The following is a 14,335-nucleotide window of genomic DNA, read 5'->3' as shown; positions in this document are numbered from 1 at the left end:
CATCTGATGTGTAAATAATGTGATCAATAACTTGCTCAGTAAAATAAAAGCTTTGATTCATTCATTTATTAAGAAAACACTGTAAAGAGCACAATGTGTTGAAGCTGAAACAAGACGAACTGCAGCTTAGTTCACAGTCTGCATGAAAACAAGTCTGCATCACCTGATTTCCAAATTAAAACAATGTGAGTTTAAAAGTTACATGCAAACATAGATATTCATTCAGAAGTTAGGGCATGCATGACAAATCAATCTATAGCTAGTGTGACAGCCCATGACACCAGAGAAACATGGTATAGTAATAATAGTGGTTGCATGTCGTTAAATCTGTCGCAGAGGACTCACATTTGAATGTATATTTAGAATAACACAAACCCAAAATGCAAGAATTAAAATAAATTGCAAATATATGTATATATGTCCACTCTCCTTCCAGCTGCACAAGTGAGAGACTTTGAAGCTAGAACAAGACATGACACTGGAATGTGACGGTATATTCAAAATGATTTTGCCCAAAGACCAGCACCTTCAAACACACACCACTGAGGCTCGTTTTCACTCATCCTAACACAGTTGATAAAAGCACAGCTTGTACTAGAGATGGTGAGATCCACACTGTGGTTTGATTTTTCTGCACGATTAATGATTAAGGGCAACTGTCTGAGTCTTTGGAAGTGACAGTCTAGGCTGAACATGAAGACTAAAAGTTCTCTATTTACTTTTTTATATAGGAAAACTTTAATTCCACATGTTGGGTTTATTACAAAGTACAAAACAAATAGAAAATATATGAGCTTGTCAAACCCAAACCCCTCCACCTACACTGTAAAAACTTTCATTAGCACAAAGTGACTTCTACTTGCGGGGAGGTGCAGGGCCTGGAGGAGGAGGGGGCGGAGCAGCAAAGGGGTACGGCGGTGGAGCCATGAAGCCCATCAGTGGAGCCTGAGGCGGAGCAAACTGCTGGGCCATCAGCGGCTGCAGCCCACCACCTGATGCTGGGGGAGGAAGCTGGACAAACTGAGCCTGTGGCTGGTTGGACTGATCCTGACCTCCACCTCCACCTCCACCACCGGCCTGGCCGCCGTTACGGGGGTTGTACCCCCCGCCGCCGCCGCCGCTGTAGCCCTGGTACTGATCTGAGCTGGAGTTGTAGCTGTTCCTGCGATCCCGACTCCTGTCCCTGTAGGAGGAGGAGGTGGTGGAGGTGGTGGAGCGCTCTCCATCGCGACTGTTGCGATTGTCCCGGCCGAAGCTGCTGCGGTTGTCTTTGCCGCCGCCGCCGCCACCGGAGCGCATGCGCCGATCGCACTCGTCCTGGTACATCATGTTAGGGTTGTTAGAGTTGCTGCCACGGTAACGCATTCTGCCACCTGTAACAAAGATTTTTTTTTTTAATCACCTCTTCTTCTCTTCAGATCTGTAATGTGTAATGATTCTTTCTTCTTTTCTTATTTATTCATTAAAGCAGAAGTAAGCGGAATATTTGTGTTAATATAAGTCTTAAATAGTTCTATCTTCCGACAGCAATCACTTATATAGAGTGTTTGGTCTGAAACACGGGTCTGTCAGTCACTCTGCTCTGCTGTAAGCCGAGGAGAAAACTGTCCTTGTATCCTACAACCTTTATCCAATGAGGAGAGAGAACGGCATAAAGGGGCGGTCCTCTCTGTGTGTGCAGCCAAGGGATGCGTGTGAATGTGGTGGCATAGGGACGAGGGCGGGGACTGCTAACTCCATCGGCTGACAGGAAGTTAGCCAAAACCACCAGATCGCTTACTTCTGCTTTAATCATACTCTATTACAAATACTGCTTTCTTTTCACTGCTATTGCCATTTGCTATTTATTATCTGTTTGCTGTTGTCTGCTGCTGCAACCTTATACATTTTCCCACTGTGGGACGAATAAAGGATTATATTATATTTATACATGCCTCATTAACCATGTGTTCCCCCTGTTTTGTTTTGATTGTTTTATTCTTTATAGCACTATTATTATTATTATTATTTGGAATATGTTCGTGTGGGTGTAAGTACGTATGTATGTGTATGTATCTGTGTTTATAATGATATTAAAAAAAGAAGAGATATATAAATACTCCTCCTAACTGCACTGTGACAAAAAAACATGTGTTCCCCTCTACAGTCTGATTATCTGTGATCTTAATTTGAGAAACAGTGACGTCCTCACCTCCTCCTCCTCCACCACGGCCTGAGTCCACAAGCTGAAGCAGTTTTGGGTTGATGGCCTGCCGCGCCTCCTCCAACACCCGCACCAGGTCTCTGGCTTGGCGCAGGTTCCCCGGCGTGAAGAAGGTGTAGGCGGTGCCTTTGTTGGTGCTGCGGGCCGTACGGCCAATACGGTGGACGTAATCTTCAGAGGAGTTGGGATAGTCATAGTTGATGACGAACTTGACGTCCTCCACGTCTTTTGCATAAAGAATGATCAGTGTTGCAGCAGAGGGAAAGGAAAAAGATGATAATCTCAAGAGGGGAAAAAAACATCCAAGAGATTATTCAAATCCAAAAACTGATGGCTTTTATTCAAATAAATTACAATTACAGCTTTTCTTATTTTTTTACTATAAGGATGATTGTTGAAATATTTAAAGGTACATTGTGTAAGTTATCCTGTTATCTATTCACGAAAATCGATTATTTTGTTAAAAAGTACTTTTTTCATTCATCAATAATTACCCCCATCAACAAAGTGAAGTGTTCCTTTCAGCTCTGAATTAGCCGTTCATATCATTCATATCTCCATGGAGCGGGTAAGCTCGGTGCTGGCTGCCATGTGGTGTCGCCATGTTTTTACGTTCAGTGACAACGTGACGGTAGGAAACCACGGAAACTCAGCGGAGACACCGGAGCTGTCGGCTCAGGTCGAGGTGGCGTCTGTGAAAAGTCACCGTGGTAACGCAGTGAGGACTGTGGTGCAGTCGGAAAAACGGCCGCCGGTAACAAACCAGATGTAATTTTAGTCACAGAAGTCCAGAGAAAGCCGGTAAAACGTGGGTCAGGTAAACAATACGACATCGCCATGACAACATATTGTCACGTGTATTGTTTTGCCTCGTGCTGACGGACCACTTGTTTACATAGAGGCTTGTTTATGCCGTTACGTGCAGCGGCTGTCGTCCGTCTGCCGTCTGCCCAATTTCACGTGAATGCAGCATGAAAAATACGTTGCTTGCGATCTACAACCGCACCACTAGATGGGAGTAATTCTTACACAATGTACCTTTAAGGTTAGAAGTCAGAGTAACTTACCTGCTGTATCAGACACTGTGCAAAAATCCACACATCCAAAGTTTCGTTTGAGTTAAACACCAGTGTCATTTGTTAAAAGTTAAAGCTGAATTTAACTTGAGGGTGTCAGGCTCACCGATGAGCAGCCAGCCTGACATCCAGGTGTAAAGGAACCAGGAGTAGTCTTTGTAATCTTCACACCAATGTGATTACTGTGTGAAGACACCGAGTCTGTTTCTCATTACAGAAGATGTGGGGCTCTGACAGCACTGCTGATCAATAAGTCTCCCTGTCCCCCTTCAAATCAACCGCAGCCTGCTGGATCACAGCGTGGCCATGTCCCGGGATAAAACTGTGCTGTGGTTTTGTCTAAAATATGAGCACGGTGGGATGTATGGTGAGCTCGTGGAGGAGTTGAGAGAAAGGGGCGGTGAGGTACTTACCCCCTTCGTGTTGTTTTTACAAAGGTAGTCAGTCCCCCCTGATCAGTCCTGGTTCGTAGGGAGGGGCCGAGGCGGAGGGAGACAGGCTTCATCCCTCGCTTTCTGCGCACGCCAGCAACGTCAGACGGGAGCAGAACCATTTAAAACACACGACACACACATACAGACACACGCCGGCCGGTTCTGTTGCTCCGCTGGCTGCGTTGCGGGGGCCCCTCCTCACACCCTGGCCAGGACTGGATCCACACGAGCCCGTCTGACTCTCTTCCCTGTCTGTCTGCTTTTTTGTTTTTGGGGACAGACCGACGGGCAGACGTACAGGCGCCTCAGGCTGCTCCCAAGGAAGGCTCGTTGGATTTACAAAGTCTGACAATACTGGGCAGGGGGGATCTTAAGTTAGGCAAGAAGAATACGAGGGGGCTTTACCCCCTCTAAAACTAGCCAAGCGTCTACTTTAACGTGACTGAGGGGGCAGTGACAGCAGTGCAGACTGTCATGTGCTGCCAAACCCTGAGAGGAGAAGAGGGGGAAAAAAGAACAAGGATACGGTCATGGGAATTTTGGCAAGTTAAAGACACTTCACTTATCCCCCCTTCTCACATGTAACCTGCCAGTAAATGAGATGTCCCTAGCCTTCCCTGATCTGCAAAACATAACAAAATGCATCCTTTTGCAGAACAGCTATACAATTTACTCTTCTGTGTATGAGATATGTAATATCAGCAACATTCATCAGTAAATTTGTACTGACACCATGAAGGAGACATGAGAGAAGGTGTGCAGGAGCGTCTGCCCCACACACCCCCTTCCTTTTCAGGCAGCGTGCCAAAGAGCCCCGGTTGAAGGAAGCTTTTTCACTGCAGTAACAAGAAACAGACTATGAAGGCCTGCAGCCTCCCTACTGGACGTTACAGCTCATTAAACTGTCAGCTGACAGAGATACGGGTCACTTGATGTTGGATTTATTTCACTGTACATCACTAAATTTAATCTACTGTGTATTTTCACACTTTTGCTGAACACTACATATTTTACAGGCTGATGTCCTGCATAAAAAAACTGTCATAATGTCACCTGAAAAAAAAATTCAGAAGGAAATGCTTTTGTTTTGTTTGTTATTTGTGTTGTGGGTTGATTTATATTTGCTGTCTCTATACAGTATATGGAATAATTACGAGCTGCTGTCGATGCCTTTTGTAGGTGGTCTAGTGATCCACTGTATACTTACCTACTGTCATCAATAAAAAGTCCAGTTATATTTGATCTAGTGATTATGACTGTTGTCATCTTTCTGTTATTCTTTTATGTTTAATAAGCTATTGTTTAAAAATATGACACAAAAAACTCAAAAAGGAGAGAAAAGACCTGATGTGATCAGAATTAACTGTGTGTGTGTCTATGTATGTGAGTCTGTGTGTGTGTGCGTGAGGAGACATACCCAGACCACGAGAGGCGACATCAGTGGCGATGAGTATTGGAGCTTTGCCACTCCGAAACTCTGTGAAAATAAACAAATGAAAAACACACTGAAAATCAAACTGAAGAAAAAGATGGACGTCCACATTTAATCATCATTTATGAATTGTCAAAGTCAACTCAGACAACAGTGGGTGAAACCTAAAAGAGAATTCCGGTCATTTTCTAAGTAACGCTGTACAGCTCTCGGTCCCTGAGTGCGACCTTAGGAAAATATCAGAGAAAAATCTGTGCAGACCGGACCTAGCTCTCCTCCTGATAGCTGCGCTACACTGCAGTTAAACAGTGAAGTAATGGGGGCTGTTAGAGCCATTTTGGGGTTATTTGTGTTTTGTTTGTTTTTTGTTTATTGCCTGCAGTCCACAGTAGGTGGCGCTCTGTACTGTGTGTGCAGGAAGTGTGAAATACAGCCACAGGTAATCACTCAGCAGGTGTGCTGTTGACGGGAAGAGCACACAGTTTTTCGACCGTCACCGTCGTCGTCCTTTGTCGCCTTTTGTTTGTGTTGTGGCAAATATGTGAGCCTTTGTGTTATTCGTATGAACAGTGCGGTTAAGGGCGCGTATCATGTCAAGAGCGCAAGTCTGAATAAATGTCGATGATTGCAAGCAAAAACGTGTTGGATTCATTGGACCCGGAAGACGACGGGCGCGTCAATTACTAAGTTCCAGTCAGCAGCCCCTCAGTGGCTTAGGTTCGTTTTGTTGTTTTATTTTAAGAACAAGTCACTACAGGGGCAGTTCTTCTAACCACCACTTTGGCCTCTATATAATGCTCAAAATATCACTACACATGCTTTGCAACATCCACCAGTTCCTTACCACTCAACACTGAGTGTGCATTACTCCGTTAATATGAGAGAGCAGTGTTAACATGTGTGTTTTTATCACGTAAAAATGATTTTGGATGGGAAAAAAGCATCAATATGAATATAACTGCTTTTTTCCCCATCCAAAATCATTTTCCTCTCTTAAAGGGATAGTTTGGGTCTTTTGACATGAATCTATATGGCATCCCCATCAGTAGTTCAGCATCACATAGCCTATTCAGGTTCATAAAGGTCTCCCTTTGGCTCTGTGCTAAAACAAGGGATGGCTTCATCACTTGTGTCATAGTCAGATATGTTCACGTGAACTATCCGAGCAGTAAACTCCATGAAACAGGTGATGGAAACGCACACAGCCGTCTACAGGCGGCTGCGCGCAGTGATACGGAGGGAGAGAAAATAGCGCCAAGCGATTGTGAGGTCTGACTTTTTCGTGGACAACGGTTTTGTGATGCAAATGTATCACTCTTTTGAACGCATATTGTTTTGAGAAGCAAAACGCTTTATTTTCGTGACCCCAGCCAACTAGCCGGACTACATTCGTCAGCACCAAAACCAGGCCGGAACTCCGCTCACGGGACGCAGTCTGGGGAAAGTCACTGTTGATGCACGTAACTACTGATGGGGATGCCATATAGATTCATGTCAAAAGACCTGAACTATCCCTTTAAATCCATGTTTTCCTCGAGTTTTTGTCTTTGTTGATATGGAAACAGTCCTGAGCTCGACAGTCAACTAGTAAGGTCTACCCAGGAAGATAGAGTAAACAGAGACACATGTTAACACTGCTCTCTCACATTAACGGAGTAATGCACACTCAGTGTTGTGTGTTAAGGAACTGGTGGATGTTGCAAAGCATGTGTATGTGTAGTGATATTTTGAGCATTACATAGAGGCCAAAGTGGTGGTTAGAAGAACTGCCCCCATTACTTCACTGTTTAACTGCAGTGTAGCGCAGCTAGCAGGAGGAGAGCTAGGTCCGGTCTGCACAGATTTTTCTCGGATATTTTCCTAAGGTCACACTCAGGGACCTAGAGCTGTACAGCGTTACTTAGAAAATGACCGGAATTCTCCTTTAAAAGTACTGATGAATAGTCTCAGTAGATGCGTTGACATACTCTTACCTGTGAGAACCCAGTCTCTTTCTGGTTGGCTCTTGTCTCCATGGATACACATGGCCGGCCACCTAGAACACAAAACTGCAATGTGGCATCCCTTCTGTCTTTTATGTCATATTAGCATAATTCATCCTGGAACAACTGCCATCATGTTATTTGTAATTTCTCACCCGTCCCGCCTCATTCTTCTGGTCAGATCATCACAACGCTTCTTGGTCTCCACGAAGATGATGGTTTTGTTTTCTTTTTCAGCCATAATTTCCTCCATCAGCTGAAGAAGTCTGTAGGCACAGAGAGAGACTCAGTTTCAACTGTGTCACAGTTACAGCAGAGATGGTCGGAGCATGGTGTTATTTTACATCAGAGATGCTCTCAGTGGATATCCTTACTTGTTGTCCTTTTCAGTCTCCATACAAACATCAACTATTTGCAGGATGTTGTGGTTGGCACTCAGCTCCAGAGCACCAATATTAATCTGGATGTACTCTCTCAGGAAGTCCTCTGCAAGCTGCCGAACGTCCTTTGGCCAGGTTGCACTCCACATCAGGGTCTGTCTGTCAGGCTGAAAGACAGAAAGAGAGAAAGCATCCAGCTCATCAACGTTCACTCTAAATTCAGTCATCGTGGTGGTAATTAAAACCTTCCCCTACCCTGATTTGATCGACTATCTTGCGAATTTGTGGTTCGAAGCCCATGTCCAGCATGCGGTCAGCCTCATCCAGCACGAGGTAGGTGCAGCGACGCAGGTTTGTCTTCCCCACCTCCAAGAAGTCGATAAGACGACCAGGTGTAGCGATGCAGATCTCCACACCTAGAGGTATATGAATGTCAATGACAAGTTGACCTGCACATTCACCACGCTATGAGATAATAACAGAATGTTATGAGACAGAGTTGAGCAACTCACGGTTCTGCTCCGCCGTTCTAAAAATAGCTTGCACTGACAATTAATGGTAACCAACCTACTCCTAAAACTATAGGGATTATGGCAATGGGCCAATTTGCCAAAATGTTGAACTATCCCTCTAACACTTTTACAGTCATCTTTATTAATGTGCACTGTCCTCTTCAAATAAATACATAAATAAATAACATTTTCAGTGAGATCATCCCTGTCCTGGCAAAGGCTTTGAATTTCATACTAATTTCAATAATCCATTGAATGTGTCCGTCAGCTACCCACCCCTCTCTAGATCCCGAATCTGTGGTCCTTTGGGTGCTCCACCGTAGACGCAGGTGCTTTTGATGCGGGAAGACTTGCCATAATCATATGCCACCTGTTGAACCTGCTGAGCCAACTCTCTGGTTGGAGCCAGCACAAGACACTGAGGAGAGAGGAGACAGGGTTTTACAGACTGTGTATGCTCAGACAGTGATCACATGCAGGGGCTTCTAGTCTGTACGGTGTCCTGGGTGACCCCCCACCCCTGCCTCCCTGACAAACTGCACTGAAAGGGAAAATTTTGGTTTTAGTCTGTTTAATCATCTTAGAAACAAAGGAATGATTGTTTAATCAATAAGGGTCAGCTACTACTCCGAGTTGTAGCTGATGTCGTCGGACTCGGTCATATGGACTGTCTTTTAAGACAATGGTATTCATGTACTTTGAACTGTCTGTTTATCTGTAACTATCTTGTATTTAAAGGGGACCTATTATGCTTTTCCAGCTTTTCAGACTTTTATATGTGTTTAAAATGTTGGATAATGGTTCTAGAGGCTGTGGAAGTGTCATATCCTGAGGTTAATGCATTTGGAGGTAAACCCTGCTAGATAATTGGGATTTCTCTGCACACCTGTTACACTCGGTTGCGCTGAGTTTTTTTTTACATGAGCTCGCGTCTACGTCGATGCGTGCCGGACTCCCCTACATGGTCATGCCGAGGTCTCTGCTCCAGCCGGCCCCGCCTCCTCCCATGCTGTTCTGTTGTGCCTGGTGTCACAGCGGAGAGCGGAGCGGACTACTTCCTGCTTCTTCCCTGCATGTTGTAGCACTGTCGCGCCACTTTACTGAGTTTTATTTAGGAGTTTACGCCGACGTTTCATGTAAGTGAAGCTGTACCTGTGTGAGGACCGACGTACCGCCGGGGCGACGTTGTTCGTCGGACCGACGTAACGCTGGACCACCGGAGCACCGGAGCTCCGGAGCTGCAGCGGCTCCTCACACAGGCAGAGCCCGTCTGCAGGCCTCCTTGGCCGGGCAGGCGCCCGTGCTCATCGCGGTAGAGAAAACCATCGCTAATAAACATACCCGCGGGTTTTTTAGACGTTTACCGCTGTGTGGTTATTCTTTTTAGGAGATAAATGTTGGTCTCATTGATGAAATCTTGTGGCAGTTGAATTAGTTTGAATGAAAAGTGAAGCTGTGAGAAGGAGGAGGAGAGGAGGAGCAGTGCTGCTGTAGCCTAGTCTATGTGCACAAATCACCACATTTACATCAATAAATAGCCTAACTGTTTTACAATGAACTGACCATTCTGCATATATTTTTAATTTATTTTATATATTTATTTTTGCATTTTTATATTACATGTTACATGGTTACAGTAGCCTACATGGCAAAGACTACTCTATACCATCTTTGGTTAGGGTGAGACTAGGTCATGGGCACATTTCATTACACAATGTAGACTGGTCAGATGCAGACTGGAGATCTGGCAATTTGCCTACTGCAGATTTAGCTTTTGTTTGCATACTACATTTTGGCCAAATCAGTATAGGTACTAGTAGTAGACATCGTCATGGTAACACAATGCTGAGGGAGTGGTTCATTTGCATTTAAAGGGAGGGGCCACTGAAACAGACCGTTTTGCAGAGCCCTGTTTTTGAGAATGCTGTGATGTTTGATCTTTGGGGTATTTTGACCGAAGCACGTCACAGACATGTCTTTCAGACACCCAGGAACTATTTTAGTTTGTGCAAAAAGGAGCATAATAGGTCCCCTTTAAGGTTGAGTCATTCGTGTGTCGGTAGTAGTAGTAGGTGTCCAGACTCTTGAGACCTTTGTGGTTGAGAGAGGCTGCACTCTATTCGGCCGAATAGTATGACTCTGTCTTTATTTTGATGATCATTGTTTATTATTTACTGGTTGTTCCCTTTGGTTAGACAGAGAGTTGTAATAAATTCTCGAAACCTCGGGAAGCCTTTGTTGTTTCTTATTCCTCGGCAGAGGGCGATGTTTTTGCCCCCACAGGCACCTGATGCTGTCACCTGCATCTAGATCCACTATGGCTCAGATGATTTAGAATAACATATTTGCTGTAGGTACTCACAATCGGCCCATCTCCCCTCTCCAGATAGGGCTGATGGTTGATGTGCACAATAGCAGGAAGAAGATACTGCAGGAAAGAACGAGACACACGAAAGACAGTTAGAAAATGGGAAACAGGAAATCTGGCCTATCAATTATTTAAACTCTGTCCTTCTGCATCTGCGCTGCTTTTCTTTATGTAACATACAGATAGTATGGCGCATTTTCTTTTATTCTCTATCTTGTGAAATGTGCTATGTAAGGAATATTTACAAACATATCCAATAGGCTAAAGTGTCATCAGCATGCAGTACAATGATAGCCAGGTTTCCATCCTTACAGCCAGTGTCTTCCCTGAGCCGGTCTGTGCAATCCCCACCATGTCTTTGCCACTCAGGGCCACGGGGAAACCCTGAGACTGAATGGCTGTGGGCTCCTTAAAGTTCTGCTGCATCAGCACATCCATCACATACTCTGAGAGAAAATACAGGCAGACAATCACCAAGGCAGTTTCACAGCAGGAAGTACAAGTACAAGTGAATAAATTATGTATTACATTGTGTATATTCATGTTCCCCAGAGATTATTTGTACAGATATTGCCATAAGTGTATGGTATGTGGTTTACTAACGAGGAAAATGTGCCTGGTGAAAAGCAGTGACTGGTTTTGGACAGCCAGAGCCTCTGATGGTGATCTCCTTCTTCCTGCGAAACTCCTCCAAGTCATACTGGGCACAACAGGAAAAAACATAAAAAAAAAACCACAATATTTAATATTTATTAGGATTTTTCAGAATAACCTCTGGTATGAGGACTTTAAATTTACCTGACTGATGTGTTGGACCTCGGGGTGCTCAGTGTAGAAGTTCTTCTCAAATTTTGGCAGCTCATCCAGATTCCACCTCTTCTTGCGCAGACGTTCACCTGGATTCCCAAACTTCATGGGTGGCGGTCCACTGCGACCACCACCGGAGCCACCGAACCGTGGCCTGAGGAATAAGAGACAAGACGTGAGGATCACTGGAGAATCAGGGTCTTCTCCCCAGAAATCACCTGCTGATCATTTCACTGTCTTTATAGTGTTTCTGTGACTAACATGTTTATGGCTGAATCAACATGTCTGGATGAAGTCCAGATTGACAACTTTGTATTTCACTAAATTCACACGAGAGCTCATGAGGATTTAATGTATGTGATACTCACAGTGTGAAAGTGTATGGGTAGGTTATTTAGACATTTATCTATCTCTTAGACTCTTTTATCTAGTGTACTTATATAACAAAATTTGATACTACAAAAATACTATATTTACTCATTTATTCAGTTTGCCTCAGTTTGCAGGGCTGTAATCTGTCTTATCTGTAACAACATCTATTGCACGTCTGTCCGTCCTGGGTGAGGGATCCCTCCCCTGTTGCTCACCCTGAGGTTTCTCAGATTTTTCCCTGTTAAAAGGGTTTTCTATGGAGTTTTTCCTCCGTCGATGTGAGGGTCTAAGGACAGAGGATGTTGTTACGATGCTATGTGAAGCCCTTTGAGACAAACTGTTTGTAAAAAACGGGCTATACAATCAAAATTGCCTTGCCTTGCCTTGCCTTGCCTCAAGTGTTCAGATATCTGTTTGTTGCATGCCTGTGTTGTTTACCCATCAATTGGGAAATATGTCTAGAATTTGTGCTTATTTATTACAAATCACAAAAGTTCAGCATGTGGACCTTTAATTTGGTCCTTCGTGGAGGTCCCTTTCCCAGCAGTTACAGGTTTAAGTATTCTTGGGTAAGTCTCTACATGCTTTGCACATCTCAATTAGGGCAGTTTATCCTTTCCAGCTGGGAGCTGGATGGGAGACATCTGTAAACTGCCGTCTTCAAGTCTCTCCACAGATGGGGCCTGGCTGGACCACCCTTTCACTGTCAGACACTCGTCCTGAAGACATGTCAATGTCAGATCACATGTACTCTGGAACATAGTCTTTTCTAGGTCTCCTCTGTAATTGGCTGCATTTATCCTTGCCCGTTTCCTGTCTCTAATGCTGTGCTGACAAAACCCTGCATCCTCTTTCGTAGCATGGTGCAGACACACCACTATGCTTCAGTTCCTCAGAGTGGGGATGGGACTGATGTGATAAGCAGTGTCTGGTGTTTGCCAGATATAGTGTTTTGAGTTGTGTCCAAAGAGTTTAACTTTTGTCTCATCAGACCAGACATGTTTTTCCACATGCTCTCAGAAGCCTTTGAATGCTGTTTGGCAAACGTAAAGTGGTCTTCCATGTGCCTCAGAGGGGCCTCCATCTGTCATAGTGACTGGTGACTGGTTCTTGGACTGGTGGGCTCTGCTGGGTTCTTGGCCTCCGTGACCAAGGCAGGGCTCTTGCCCATTTTGCCAGATGGCCTAGACTAGAAAGTGTCCTGGTGGTTCCAGACTCCTTCCATTTCACAAATATTGAGATCACTGAACTCATGAGCCCACTGGAGGCTTCAGAAATGTGTTTTATGCAGCTTTGTCATAGTAATCTATAGAGATCTGCTTGATAGGCTATATGATCCTATGACATGTTTTCCTGACATGCAGTGTGGACTCTCAGTCAGTCAGTAAAAGACCTTAATATTAAATATATGTATGTAAAAATCTATGCGTATGTTTGACTATGTGGATGTACATAATGTGTAGCGAGCACGCTTATGTATATGTTTGTGCAGGTAAGCAGATATATGTGCAAATACCCACTAATGTCAGTGAAGACAGATTGCTGCTTTTCCACTTATTTTTTATTGATTTAGATTTTTTTGTTTTTGTTTTTGTTTGCTTGTTTTGTTTGTATTTTGTTTCCTTGTTTGTCTATATATATATATATATATATATATATATATATATATATATATATATATATATATATATATATATATATATATATATATATATATATGGGTTAAACAAAAAAGAAGAAAGAAAGAAACTGTACGAGTCACCCCATCATCGATATTGTTTCAGTATGGATATTTTTGTTGTTGTATCTTTTTTGTTAATTTATTGGAAATAAAAACATATATATAAAAAATAATAATAATAATAATTTTTAAAAAAAGTCAGTAAAAACAAAGAGGGTCTTGCAATCTGGTCCAAGGAGTGCCAGTACTTATAACTTATAATAATAAAATATTAGCCTACTCTTTTTATGTTCAAAACATTTTAAACATTGTTAAAACCACTGTGGCACGTGTTGTACATCAAAACCCGAAAAATAAGCTATAAGATGTCATAATATCATAACATGTAAACATAGAAATTTCGGTTGGAAATTTGAGAATTTTGGTACATTTGTATTCCTGTAGGCTACAACAAACCCATTGTAGAGACCGTGTTACTACAGCGCCACCATCCGACCATATTTACAAAATATTGACACCAAGACCTTATTCCAGACGCCACTTTAAGGTAAATTTTCGGGGAAATTAACACTTTTATAATTGCTCTTTGGACTGTATATGTGAAAGTAAAAGTCTGCAGAGAGGCTGTGTGAGGCTTGTTGTGTTTCTCTGCGCTCAGTGTTCAGGGCCTTGGGTCAAACTTCCTGTGTTGTTTAGACCTTACGCAACACTACTCCTATGGTAAACAACATGTGTGTTTTCATATGTCAACCGAAGAGTTACCTGTCTCGGTCTCGTCCACGGTCCCTGTCTCTGTCTCCATAGGACGACCCCCCTCTCATTTTGTCGAGAAACCCAGCACTATCTCCTCCACTGTTTCTGAGACGTTAGCTTTAACGTTGGACTCCAGCGGAATGTTGACGTTATGCGTCGTAGTGCAAAACGTGCGCAGTTTACGCTTGCAAAAGAAAGTCAGGACTTCATTCGCTTTTAAACATACGTAAATATACGCCGATAATTACGCCTAAAAGGGACTTTAGCAGGCAACTACTGCATGCGTCACGGAGCAAAACAACTGCCTCGTCTCTACACTCCCCAGTCCCTGCCCT

General features: G+C 43.6%; 1 protein-coding gene across 1 annotated transcript; it reads right to left on the bottom strand.

Moving 5' to 3' along the window:
• Nucleotides 1-70: 70 nt before the first annotated feature.
• On the bottom strand, nucleotides 71-14,329 carry LOC311002938 (putative ATP-dependent RNA helicase DDX17). The gene is made up of 13 exons (XM_083994548.1): nucleotides 14,010-14,329; nucleotides 11,186-11,348; nucleotides 10,991-11,087; nucleotides 10,700-10,833; nucleotides 10,382-10,447; nucleotides 8,296-8,437; nucleotides 7,763-7,923; nucleotides 7,502-7,674; nucleotides 7,283-7,393; nucleotides 7,119-7,180; nucleotides 5,131-5,190; nucleotides 2,192-2,428; nucleotides 71-1,373 (listed from the first exon to the last, which is right to left on the bottom strand). The coding sequence occupies exons 1-13, from the start codon at nucleotides 14,066-14,068 to the stop codon at nucleotides 856-858; spliced, it is 1,983 nt and encodes a 660-aa protein (XP_083850674.1). The 5' UTR covers nucleotides 14,069-14,329; the 3' UTR covers nucleotides 71-855.
• Between the last annotated feature and the right edge of the window lie 6 nt (nucleotides 14,330-14,335).

Source organism: Trachurus trachurus (assembly GCF_905171665.1).
Source record: "Trachurus trachurus genome assembly, chromosome: 1".
Classification (NCBI taxonomy): Eukaryota; Metazoa; Chordata; class Actinopteri; order Carangiformes; family Carangidae; genus Trachurus; species Trachurus trachurus.
Note: the sequence above shows the minus strand (reverse complement) of the source record. Positions and strands in the feature narration are given on the sequence as shown.